Here is a 12,972-nt window from a genome sequence, read left to right on the forward strand (position 1 = left end):
GAAAATAGGCCAAGAATTCTCCACTTATTTTTTTCCTCATTTAACAATCAGAGAAATCATTCTCAATACCAGTGGAGTGCCATCCTTTTGAAAGAAAACATTAAGAGCAGAGAAGAAATATTCCCCGTTAATAGTTAGCTATTACCATTACTACCCCTTGATCTCATGTGAAATAAAATAGGACATATGGTAAAACGTCATAAGAAAATAAGAAATAATTTGTTGAATACATTTTTACTTGTTTTCAATTTCTGTTATCCCTACCTACATAAATAATGTTTGTTATGAAAAGCTTTCCCAAAACTAAAACCTTTTCTGATGACATGCCTCTTTAATGAAAATTATAATGCAAACTGCATTCATTTTCTTAAAACCATTAGAAGCAAGTTGACAAAAACAAATAATGCATAATGTTTTTCCTCATTCCTATATTCAGTTCCTGGCTCTCAACAGTATAAATCATAAACTATTGCTGAATTCCCTTTAGTTGAACAAAATTTTAGTGTTCAAAATGCATTACAAATAAAATATATACTGAAATATTATCCATAATAAATTGATGTTGTCTGCATTTTATGAATAGAATTGGGTAAAAACTATATTTAGTGTAAATTTGTGTTGTGTATTTTGTGAAGTACCTCTGTGGTCTTCTCCAAAGCTTGTTGCCTAGTGACATTGTCATTGTAACTTACTGGTTGATTGATTCAGCGATGCTTTCTCCACACTCATAAATTGCGTATGAATGCTTACTATGTGCGTACATTTCTGGTTTCCCTGAAAAAGTCATCAGTAACTTTCTATCACTGTTATTTTTATTGCTGGTGTGTTTCTGAAATTTGAGCCACATCAGTACAAGTGCTTTACCCTTAGCAAGTACAGACTTATCTTCAAAGAGTTTTGTTCATAGCCATAGTCTGAAAATCTGTACATTAAGAGCACCTTGACAATAAAATTGGGACTCAACTTCATTTTAGTATTTTTATTATTTCATCAATTTAAGTGTTACTTTCTCAGAGAAGCCTTCTTGGACCTATTAGGCTAGAGAAGCTGCCCCTGTTACATTCCCTCATAGACCCTGTAGTTACCTAATGTAGCATAATTACAATAAATGATTGTCTAACCATTTCCTTATCGTTTGCCTTCCCCACCAAACTGTAAGCCCTTGAGGCAAGAAATTGATCTTGAGCATGTTTGCATTTACATGATTTGGCACTGTGCTAACACATAGCTTATGGTCAATGTAGGTTTTTGGAATGAGTACATAAGGGAAAGCATTATTTTTACCTAAGAAATTTAATGATCAGCATAAGGCTCAAACCCATTGCTGTCGAGTCCATTCCAACTCATAGCCACCCTATAAGACAGAGTAAAGCTGCCCCATAGAGTTTCCAAGGAGCGCCTGGTAGATTCAAACTGCTGACCTTTTGGTTAGCAGCTATAGCTCTTACCCACTATGCTGCCAGGGTTTTCATGAGGCTCGAAGCTGAGAATATCTTCAACACCAAGAAAGAAAATGATTTCATAAGTGTGACTTTCTTAAACCTATTTTTTTTTTTTTAGCTATTTCAAGTGGTCTAGTTGAATGTATAAATTTGAATCACCACACTTATTAAATTATGCCTATGATTCTTTAAAATGGGGTATTCCAATAAATATTTTCTCTACGACAGCTTCTTAACATCATAAAGGGCACAGCAGAGGTGTCAGAAACTAATCGTATTCGTGGGGCATTGTTAGATAGAAAAAAAGGGCTCCTGTCTCTTGAGTTAATATTATTTTAGAAATACTTAATCCCCAGGCTGCTAAGCTAATTGTGGGGAAAGGCTTATTATTAGTGAAGAGAACAAAACATATGTTCCAAGACAGAAGGAGATGATGAGGACTATATAGGTCATGAATTCTATTTGACTAAATTACTGCTGAACCATGTTGTGGATGAGAAGCTGGGGTTAGTGTGAAAGTCAGCATGTTATCTTTCTTTTCCATCCATAGAGTATGTGTATCCTGGCTCTTTAAAGCCTCAAGCTACCTTATGAAGAGGTACTGTTAGATATTATTACCTTAGGCATCTTTGCTTTTATGACATATTTAGTATTTTAGCCTATGCTCCTGGGTGGAATGATTTATGCACAGAACACTAAACCAATTTATTTGCAAGCGGAAAGTCTATCATCAGAAACAACATTTCCAGAAACTTATTTCCTCAGGGCGGCGAGTAGCTGCATGTCTGCCGGCCACCATGGTTCCCACCAAAAGCCCTGTGCAGCCTGTGGTGGTGGAGGGAGGCTGGACTGAACAGACTCAAGAGGAAATTAAACTCATGGAACTTATAAAACATACAGAGGTACGTTCTTTAGGACTCTAGACATTAAAGACCCTGCCTCTTTTATAAGCTTTTTAAAGTGCAATATTGAATTTTAAAGTTATGCTATTAATATATTCTCAGCATCTGGTCAGTTATGGCCACATCAGCATATGCTAAGCACTGAGTTGGCATTTGGAGAGTAGCTATCTAAAAGACAGCCAGCTCATATGAAAGTGTGTTTTGTTTGAATGGAGAGCAGAAATTATGACCTTAGCAAAGAAGAGAAAAAGGCCCAGTGGATATGTACAAAGGTAATTATAATACGTGTAGTCAAGTAGAGCCGTATGGCTTCACTGCTCATCACTCCTAAGGGTATGTCTCAATATGTAAAAAGAGCAAGGAGCAAAATACTAATTGCAATGGAGACATTCAGAAGTGAGGAATTCAAAAAGTGGTTTCAGCCCAGTTGGTCAATCAGTCAGGATTGCCAGACATAAAAAAGTCTAGAAAAGAAAGGTAAGCTATGGGAGAGGATTGAGGACAGAAACCTGGGAAAACTTCTTGCTTTGTGAAGTTTTTTATCAAAATGATATGTTCCTATTTAATAGGGTTTCTCAAATTTGTGAAATGTGTTCGATCTAAATCTTAGGAGTATGCCCAAGTCAAGGTTACTAGGAAAAAAAAAAAATGACATCGCTAGAAATATGACTTCTTGCCAAGCTAAGAAGGATAAATCACTGGCCAGGGAATGAATGCAAAGCATTGAACTCGTACATGCTTGAAGTAGGATGAAAAGCTGCCTGGTAGGGATCTGGCAACGTATGAGAGTTGCTACTGTATTTTAAAAGACAGTGAGTAAGGACTTAAACAACAGACATGTACACTCTCTTCAGCGTTTCTTAGCTAAAGGAAATGATGTGATTTTAATCCAACGTTCATTCGTTAGATGCAGAGAAATCGCTCAGTAGGAGACACACCATGCCAAGTTCAGAAACACATCTCTATTCATTTCTCCGAATTATTAGTGAAATTTAAGTGCTATGTCAAAATAAATGCTTTATTATTATTACTATAATTATTATTATTGTTGCCGTTTTATAGTCCTTTCACTGAAGCCAGTATAATTTGCATAAAAGTCAGTGAAGGGAGAGGCCGAGGCACTTAATAGTTGCTCCCTAAAATTTTTAAAATATAATAGAAATTATAAGATGTTTCCATCTTTCGTCACATTTGCCACATACATGGTAAACACATAATTCCCTGGATTTTTCTTGACAGGCACACCTTTCTGAAGTCCAAGAATTGCATCCCAAAAGAACATCTCCAATTTCAACTAAACATGTAACAGTCAAGCAGGGCAGCTTGTATACACAACCCAACAAAAAACGAGTATGGGTTTATCCAAATGGAGGTAGACCTGAAGACGGCACTTATGCCTGGGGCAGAACTATTTCAGAGGTAAATCTGTTGTGGAAAGAGAGTATTTCAAAGACCTGGGTTCAAATACCAGCTCAGCCGTTTCTGGATTGTTCGGTCAGGCAAATTATCTCTCTGAACCTCATTTTCTCTTCTGTAAAATAGAAATAATACTTTTATCATGGGGTTGTTCTGATGATTAAATGAGCTTACATGTGTGCAAGTGTGGAGTCCAGTGCAACCTGACACATGTGTGAATCTGAAAATGCCACTTGGCCAGCAGAGAACATTGACAAGAGTACCTATCAGCCAAATGTATAGGCAAAGAGCAAAACCTATACTTTAAAATAATTTTCCTCACCCATTTTCAACACAGTTCAGAAAAAAATGATCCCCCATCATGAAATATTTGTTACATGTGTTCTATGCAATAAAAATAATACTACTTACTAGGGAAAACCTATGATAGTCTTACTATCCAGAGCCCTAGAAATCTGGCAAACTTTCCACTTTTCAAAGTTATAATATTGACTAAAAAGAAGGTGTGTAGGAGTTCATTTATTGTTTGCAATTTCAGGGATAAATTTCTAAAATTTAACATTTTGTCTTAATCTTTAAATGAAATATTTGTTACATGTGTTCTATGCAATAAAAATAATACTACTTACTAGGGAAAACCTATGATAGTCTTACTATCCAGAGCCCTAGAAATCTGGCAAACTTTCCACTTTTCAAAGTTATAACATTGACTAAGAAGAAGGTGTGTAGGAGTTCATTTATTGTTTGCAATTTCAGGGATAAATTTCTAAAATTTAACATTTTGTCTTAATCTTTAAATGAAAACATTAACCAGTTGCCATTGCATTGATTCTGACTCACGATGACCCCACGTGTATGAGAGTAGAAGTGTGTTCCATAGGATTTCGATGACTGGTTTTTCAGAAGTAGATCACCAGGCCTTTCTTCTAAGGTGCCCCTCAGTGGACTTGAACCACCAGCCTTTTGGTTAGCAGCCTAGAGCATTAACATTTGCACCACCCAGGGACTCAATGAAAATAATGAATGGATTTTATGGTCTTTTACAAATTGGTTTACAGCGATATTTTTAATAGTAGTTTTGTCTTTCTTATTTCCTGAAATGTTTTCTGGGATGAGAGGAAGTCACATGAAGATGGGATTTGGGGAAGAAACAGTAGGCAAGATGGTGCAATAGACTCAATTAGAGAAGCCCACGGAGGGTGACAAGGGCACCTGGAGTAGTCCTAAAATGTACTTATCTGTTATAAGTAGAATTGGTAAAATAGTGGAAGAATATGAAAATGATTAATATATAGATAAAGAGGAGAGCAGGGATGACAGAGAAAAGAAAGCCTGTCGAACTCAGAATAGCAAACACAATAACACTGACAAAGGTTACATTTATCTGGTGTGTGGGGGATTGAAGCTTGATTTATGAGACTCTGAATGTAGCATATAAAAGATACTCAATAAATATAATTCCATGATCAAACAATTTTTTTTATATAAACTTCGTTCATGAAGGGCACTGGGCTGGATACTGTGAAGTATTCTAATTTATGGATATGAAAGATTGTGTAAACTTGATTTAAAAAAAAAAAAAAAACCTGTTGCCATGGAGTCGATTCTGACTCATAGAAACCCTATAGGACAGAGTAGAACTGCCCCATAGAGTTTCCAAGGAGCGTTTGGTGGATTTGAACTGCTGACCTTTTGGTTAGCACCATAGCACTTAACCACTGCGCCACCAGGGTTTCTGTAAACTTGACAGCGCTGCATAAATGACAAGTTAACATTAGCAGCAGTAGCAGTAGGAGGAATAAAGCATCACATGGCCTCTGCTCTCATTAATATTTCAAATTGGCAAAGCTTTTGGAAATATTTCCAAGATTAACTTAGCTTTGTAGAGAAACAACTTATTGGAAGGCAGTTAGTTTATACATATCTTAAGCAAATGAATTTATGCAAAGATTGATAAGAACATTTATCACAACACTATTTATAATAGATAAATTAGAGGTAACTTAAACCATCATCGATAGGGAATTGGTTAAACAAATTATAGCAATTGGATAGAATATTATAACTCAAAATCAACTTTTAGAAAAAAACAACAATAATAAAGATATACTAAGTGAAAGCAGCAGAATATAAAGCAGGCAGAGTTAAGTTTCAGTAAATACATGCACACACATAGAAAAAATTGGGAGGATTTATTGTTGGAGGTATTTATTTTTGGATGGACAAGTTATGAGTGATTTTTATTTTTCTTTTTTGCGTAATTTTCTGTGTGCTCCATATTTTTTATGATGAACATGGGTTGCCTTTGTAAGAAAAACTTATTTGATAAGGAAGTTGACATTCGCCTTAGAGAAGTCCTAACAGCATGTGATAAAGGTCAAAGTAGTAGTGCAGGCAGGAAGTTCAGTAGGATTTCAGAGGAGGAGGCCCCGTTCCCACCTGGGTGATGGAGAAAGGCTCCGCAGAGGAGTCAATCAGGACTTCTGATGGAATATAGATAAAATTGAACATCTTAGGTAGAGAAAAGCATTATCAAGGATGAGGGGCACCAGGCACAATGGTGCCAGTGTCGGAATCCATAATGCGTATTGAATAGATGGCGCTTGGGCTGAGAAATAAGGGGAGAGATGGGTTGCAAGCATATGGTGGCCCCTGCACACTGCCCCAGACTAAAGTATTTGAACCGCTTTTTGTCTCAGTAAGGAAAGGGCATGTGAAAGCAATATTTTGGGGAGATTAATGTGGTCTTGGTTTATAGAAAGATACGGAATGGCTTGAAAGTTTTGTGCATATTATTTCTTCCTTTGCTTTGTTTAATTTTTTCCCATTTCTAATCTCTTCCCTTTTCTTTTCCATTCTGTCTGTTTTGCCTTTAGGGACCTGCATGAGATTCTTTGTGATTAGTTAGAAATGTATCCTTTCGGACTATCTGGCTGTAAAGCATACCTCTGGAGAATGGGCTGAGTGTGGAACCAATAGGCAGCAGGAAGAGAAGGGTTCCGATTTCGCGGGGAGAATCTGGCTAATGACACAAATTCCAAAGAAGATCATGGTTTCAATGATTGGTACTTTTACCAGAAGAATGAGAAACAGAGCACATTTCAAAGTGCTTCACTGTACCTTCTGTAATGAAACCCCTAGATGGTATTGGAGTCCCATCCAATGCCAACTTTTCCCTTAATTTCTTTCACTGCTGTGGTCATTCTGGATGATTTAACCACTTTCTTTCCACCCACTCTTTGAACATTTCCAGAGCAACTCTCATCTCCAACCTGTGTTGGCTCATCTGTCATCAACATACCGAGGCAGTTCTCTCTCCAGGGTTAGTGGCTTAGTTCTTCAGGGCAAACAGTTTTCTCTGATTTATGGTTGCCTGGGCCCCTCCTTCCATGGTCCTGAAGTGTCTTCTGCCATCCCTGCAACATCTCTCTAATTCTACAGAATCTCAAAACCAGGGCTGTCTTTTTCAGCCTGGGAACAATTCTGAATGCATGCGTGGGAGCTGAAAGAGTGAGAAACAGGTCCTTTTGATTTGTAGAGGCAAGCGCCTCATGCACACTGGGAATGTGCCATAGTGAATGATGCCCAAGTGTCCTGTTCGAGAAGACCTGGTCTATGAAAACTAAACTTGCAAAGTAGACTGCAGTCAAGGAATTAGTCAGAGAACAAGTATTCCTTTAATAGCAGCTTTTGTTATTGCAAAAAATACAAACATTGAATTTCTATTAACCATGTTAAAGAAGATATTTGAGTAAATTTAGATATATTTGAAAAACTGAGAATTAAGAATGCTATTAAAGGTTATGGAGCCTTGGTGGTACAGTGGTTAGATATTTGGCTGCTAACCAAAAGGCCAGCAGTTGGAATCCACCAGCCACTCCTTGGAAACCCAGTGGGGCAGTTCTACTCTGTCCTATAGGGTCGCCATGAGTCGGAATCGACTTGACAGCAACGGGTTTAGTTTTTTTTCTTAAAGGTTATATGCTGAATAGATCTTTTAGAACCTAATTGTTCTGAAAATACCTTATTTGCAAATTTATTTTGAAAAAAATTTTACAAACTTACTGACTTCATCTCAGGTAAATACATCTTGCAGTGAAAACTCAGGGAATTAACTATAGATTATATTTTGCATTTAGTAAATGTTTTTAATAATGTCCTTTTTTATTAGAAGAGAAAAACATATCTATAGAAAAATAATTTTTTGTGGTAAAATAGGGAAAAATTTAAGAATTACATTTTGTGAAACCTTTTCAAATTACACAGGATCCACCCAGAGACTCCTATACGTGTTTCTAGGAAAGTGCCACACTCTCCCTCACTCCACTCCCCCAAATAGAAACTCAGCTGTCACACTCTTTGAGTGCTTTGGAACAGAAATAAGTTAGTGGCTATTGTTATGGAGAATTTAGAAAAATCACAAGGGGAAATAATACGAAGCTACTGCAATCTCAGTTTTGAAAATAATCACTATAAATGTTTTTTTATTATTTGAATAAAATTTATTGATTTCTAATTCTAAAAAAACACATAGTCATTCCATTAAAATTAGAAAAGATATAAAAACATTGGGAAGAAAATGAAAATTCTATCACCCACAAATAACCAGTTATTATAATTTTAGTATATATGTATTGCTAAGGTTTCCATACAGTTATAAATTTTTTTTACCATTGTGATCGTAGTAGGTCGTGCAGTATATACAGTTTTATAACCTGTACTGTTCACCTAATTATTGTGACTTTTCCCCATGTTATTTAACATTCTTAAGAAACATTATTCTCAATGGCATCATAATATTCTGTAGCAGAGATGCACTGTCATTTTTTCATCCAGCTTTCTGTTGTTTCAGCTGTTTTCAATTTTGTGCAGTTATAATGAATGCTCCAATGAACATGTTTAAAACGTTATGTAATTTTCTAATTATTTGCCCTGAATGAATTCCGAAAAGTAGAATTGCTAAGTCAAATTACATAAACATGCATGGGAATTTTGATATCTGTTGCCAGATTGCTATCTAGCAATGTTCCAGTTTATGTTCCCACAAGTGGTGAGTGATAGTTCCCATCTACCTGTTCACTCAACAGCAAGCAGCGTAGTCGCTTGATAGAAAATAATGTTATATCTGCGTTTTAATTTATGTTTTTAATTCTTCTGAAGTTGTTTGTTTGCTTTGGTTTACCATTTATTAGTCATCTATATATGCCCTGTTAAACTCTATGGAAGTTTTTTCATATATATTTAAGTTTTTTTTTTTAATAGTATCAGAGTCATTGTAACAAATTTCAAATTCACCATTGTATTTATGGGATTTTTTTAATGTACCAAAACCGAAAAACCAAACCCATTGCTATCGAGTCAATTCTGACTTATTTTAATGTACAGAAATTAATACATTTTGTAAGTTTTTTAATTGCCTTTACTATCCTTAGGTCACAGACAGATTCATCCAATTGCTTTTTAAATTTTTTATAGTTGTATTATTCCCTTTTCTGTTTTAAATGGTGTGAAATGTGTTTCTGGTGTAAAATTTCAGTGCAGCTTTTTTTCTCTGCATTATTTGTTGATTTAAAATTGTTATCTTAACATATCTATGATTTTTTTTTATGCCCCATTGAGTTAGAATAACTTTATAATATACAAAATTCTTATATATACTTTTTTTTTTTTTTTTTGAGCTGTCTATAGCCATGGTGGCATAGTAGTTAAGAGCTACAGCTAGCTAAGGCTGCTAAACAAAAGGTCAGCAGTTTGAATCCACCAGCCACTCCTTGGAAACTCTATGGGGCAGTTCTACTCTGTCATGTAGGGTTGCTATGAGTTGGAATCAACTCGACAGAAGTGGGTTTGGTATGATTTTTATTGTACTTAATACTTTTAAAATTATTATAACATTATAATATATATTAATATCTGACAGAAGTAGCCTATGTTGCACCTTGTTTTGAATTTTACTTGAACATTCTTGCCTGTTTATTCTTCCAACTGATTTTAGAATTACGTTCAAACACCATAAATTCATTCTACAGGGGTTTTGACTGTAATTGTACTAGGCTATTAATTACAGTGCAACTTGTGAGAACTTGAACTTGGCAGGACTCCCTTGTTTTTCCAGGTCTCTCAAGTATTCCACTTTTGACAGTATGCAGCCTTACCTCTTTTCTTTTGCTGATGTGGCATAACTCAATGAGAAGGAACAGCTGCAAATATCCATTAATAATTGGAATATGGACTGGATGAAGTATGAATCTAAGAAAATTGGAAGTCATTGAAAATGAAATGGAATGCATAAAGATCTATATCCTAGGCATTCGTGAGTGGAATTGGACTGGTATTGCCATTTTGAATTGAACAATTATATGGAATACCATGCAGGGAATAACAAATTGAAGAGGAATGGCATCACATTCCTCATCAAAAAGATCATTTCAAGATCTGTCCTGAAGTACAACACTGTCAGAGATTGGATAAATATCCAGACACCTACAAGGAAGATCAGTTCATACACACCAACCACTAAGGCCAAAGATGAAGAAATTGAAGATTTTTACCAACTTTTGCAGTCTGAAATTGATCAAACATGCAATCAAGATATGCTGATAATTACCGGTGGCTGATAATGGGAAAGTTGGAAATGAAGAAAGATCAGTAGTTGAAAATATGGCCTTGGTGAAAGAAACAATGCTGGAGATCACATGATAGAATTTTGCAAGACCAATGATTTATTCATTGCAAATACCTTTTTTCACCAAAATAAAGAGCGATTATACACATGGACCTTGCTAGATGGAATACACAGGAATCAAATCGACTATATCTGTGGAAAATCGATGATGGAAAAGCTCAGTATCATCAGTCAGAACAAGGCTAGGGGCTGACTGTGGAACAGACCATCAATTGCTCATATGCAAGTTCAAGTTGAAGCTGAAGAAAATTAGAGCAAGCCAATGAGAGCCAAAATATAACCTTAAGTATATCCCACCTGAATTTAGAGAACATATCAAGAATAGATCTGACACACTGAACACTAATGACTGAAGACCAGACAAGTTGTAGAACGGCATCAAGGACATCATACATGAAGGAAACAAAAGGTCGTTAAAAAGACAGGAAAGAAAGAAAAGACCAAAATGGATGTCAACAGAGACTGTGAAAATTTTCTTGAATGTAGAGTAGCTAAAACAAAAGGAAGAAATGATGAAGTTAAAGAGCTGAACAGAAGATTTCAAAGGTTGGCTCGAGAAGACAGAGTGAAGCATTATAATAAAATGTGCAAAGACCTAGAGTTAGAAAACCAAAAGGGAGGAACATGCTTGGCATTTCTCAAGCTGAAAGAACTAAAGAAAAAATTCAAGCCTCCAGTTGCAATTTTGAAGGATTCTATGGGGAAAATATTAAATGATGTAGGAAGCATCAAAAGAAGATGGAAGGAATACACAGAGTCACTGTACCAAAAACAATTGATCAACATTCAACCATTTCAGGAGGTCGTGTATGATCAAGAACAGGCGGTATGAAGGAAGAAGTCCAAGCTGCACTGAGACGAATGGTGAAAAACAAGGTTTCAGAAGTTGACGGAGTACCAATTAAGATGTTTTAACAAAGGAATGTAAGGCTGGAATTGCTTACTCATCTATGCCAAGAGATGTGGAAGACAGCTTGCTACCTGGACAACTGACTAGAAGAGGTCTATATTTGTATCCATTCTAAAGAAGGGTTATCCAACCGAATGTGGAAATTATTGAACAATTTCAGTAATATCACACCCAAGTAAAATTTTACCAAAGATCATTCAAAAGCAGTGGCAGCAGTACATTGACAGGGAACTGCCAGAAATTTAAGCTGGATTCATAAAGGACTTGGAACCAGGGATATCGTTACTGATATCAGATGGATCCTGGCTGAAAGTATAGTATACCAGAAAGATGTTTACCAGTGTTTTATTGTCTATGCAAAGGAGTTTAACTCTGTGGATCATAACAAATTATGGATAACATTGCAAAGAATGTGAATCCAGAATACTTAGTCGTGCTCATGAGGAACCTGTACGTAGACCAAGAGGCAGTCATTCGAACAAAACAAGGGGATACTGCATGGTTTAAAGTCAGGAAAAGTGTGTGTCAGGTTGTATCCTTTCACCATACTGATTCAATCTGTATATTGAACAAATAATCTGAGAAGCTGGCCTATATGAAGAAGAACGGGGCATCAGGTGTGGAGGAAGACTCATTAACAACCTGAGATATGGAGATTACACAACCTTGCTTGTTGAAAGTGAAGAAGACTTGAAGCACTTACTGATGAACATCAAAGACTACAGCCTTCGGTATGGAGTATACCTCAACATAAAGTAAACAGAAATCCTCACAACTGGACCAATAAGCAACACCATGATAAATGGAGAAAAGATTGAAGTTGTCAAGGATTTCATTTTACCTGGGTCCACAATCAACACCCATGGAAGCAGCAGTCAAGAAATCAAAAGATGCATTGCATTGGGCAAATCTCCTGCAAAAGACCTCTTTAAAGTGTTAAAAAGCAAAGATGTCACTTTCGAGACTAAAGTGTGTCTCACTTAAGCCATGGTATTCTCAATTGCCTCATATGCATTTAAAAGCTGGGCAATGAATAAGGAAGCTGGATGAAGAATTGATGCCTTTGAATTACGGTGTTGGTGAAGAATATTGAATATTCTGGACTGCCAGATCTGTCTTAAAAGTAGTACAACCAGATTGCTCCTTAGAGCAAAGATGATGGGAATTCATTTTACCTACTTTGGATATGTTATCAGGAGGGATCAGTCCCTGAAGAGGTACATCATGCTTGGTGAAGTAGAGAATCAGTGAAAGAGAGGATGACCCTCAACGAGATGGATTTACACAGTGGCTGCAACAATGTACTCAAGCATGGCAGTGATTGTGAGGACAGTGCAGGACTAGGCAGTGTTTTGTTCTGCTGTATGTAGAGTCGCTATGATTTGGAAGCGACTCGGTAGCATCTAATAACAGCATTGGTCTTTATTAATGGAAAATATTTGAGTTTTCCTCCTCTGATAGGTTTCTGCCTTTCACAGTGTTATAGATTGAATTATGTCCCCCGAGACTATGTGTCATAAATCCTAAACTCTATGCCTATAGTTACAATGCCACTTGGAAAACGGTTTTCTTTGTTATGTTAATGTGACTGGATTAGTGTGGGGTGTATCTTGAGTC

At 36.3% G+C, this 12,972-nt stretch overlaps 1 protein-coding gene across 1 annotated transcript in view; it reads left to right on the forward strand.

Moving 5' to 3' along the window:
* Positions 1–12,972, forward strand: part of DCDC1 (doublecortin domain containing 1) — a 522,229-nt gene that overhangs the window by 498,967 nt on the left and 10,290 nt on the right. The window contains exons 33-34 of the mRNA XM_064289443.1: positions 2,208–2,344; positions 3,584–3,763. Coding sequence (XP_064145513.1) covers positions 2,208–2,344; positions 3,584–3,763 — 317 coding nt within the window. The remainder of the gene's footprint in view (positions 1–2,207; positions 2,345–3,583; positions 3,764–12,972) is intronic.

Source organism: Loxodonta africana, chromosome 7 (genome assembly GCF_030014295.1).
Source record: "Loxodonta africana isolate mLoxAfr1 chromosome 7, mLoxAfr1.hap2, whole genome shotgun sequence".
Taxonomy (NCBI): Eukaryota; Metazoa; Chordata; class Mammalia; order Proboscidea; family Elephantidae; genus Loxodonta; species Loxodonta africana.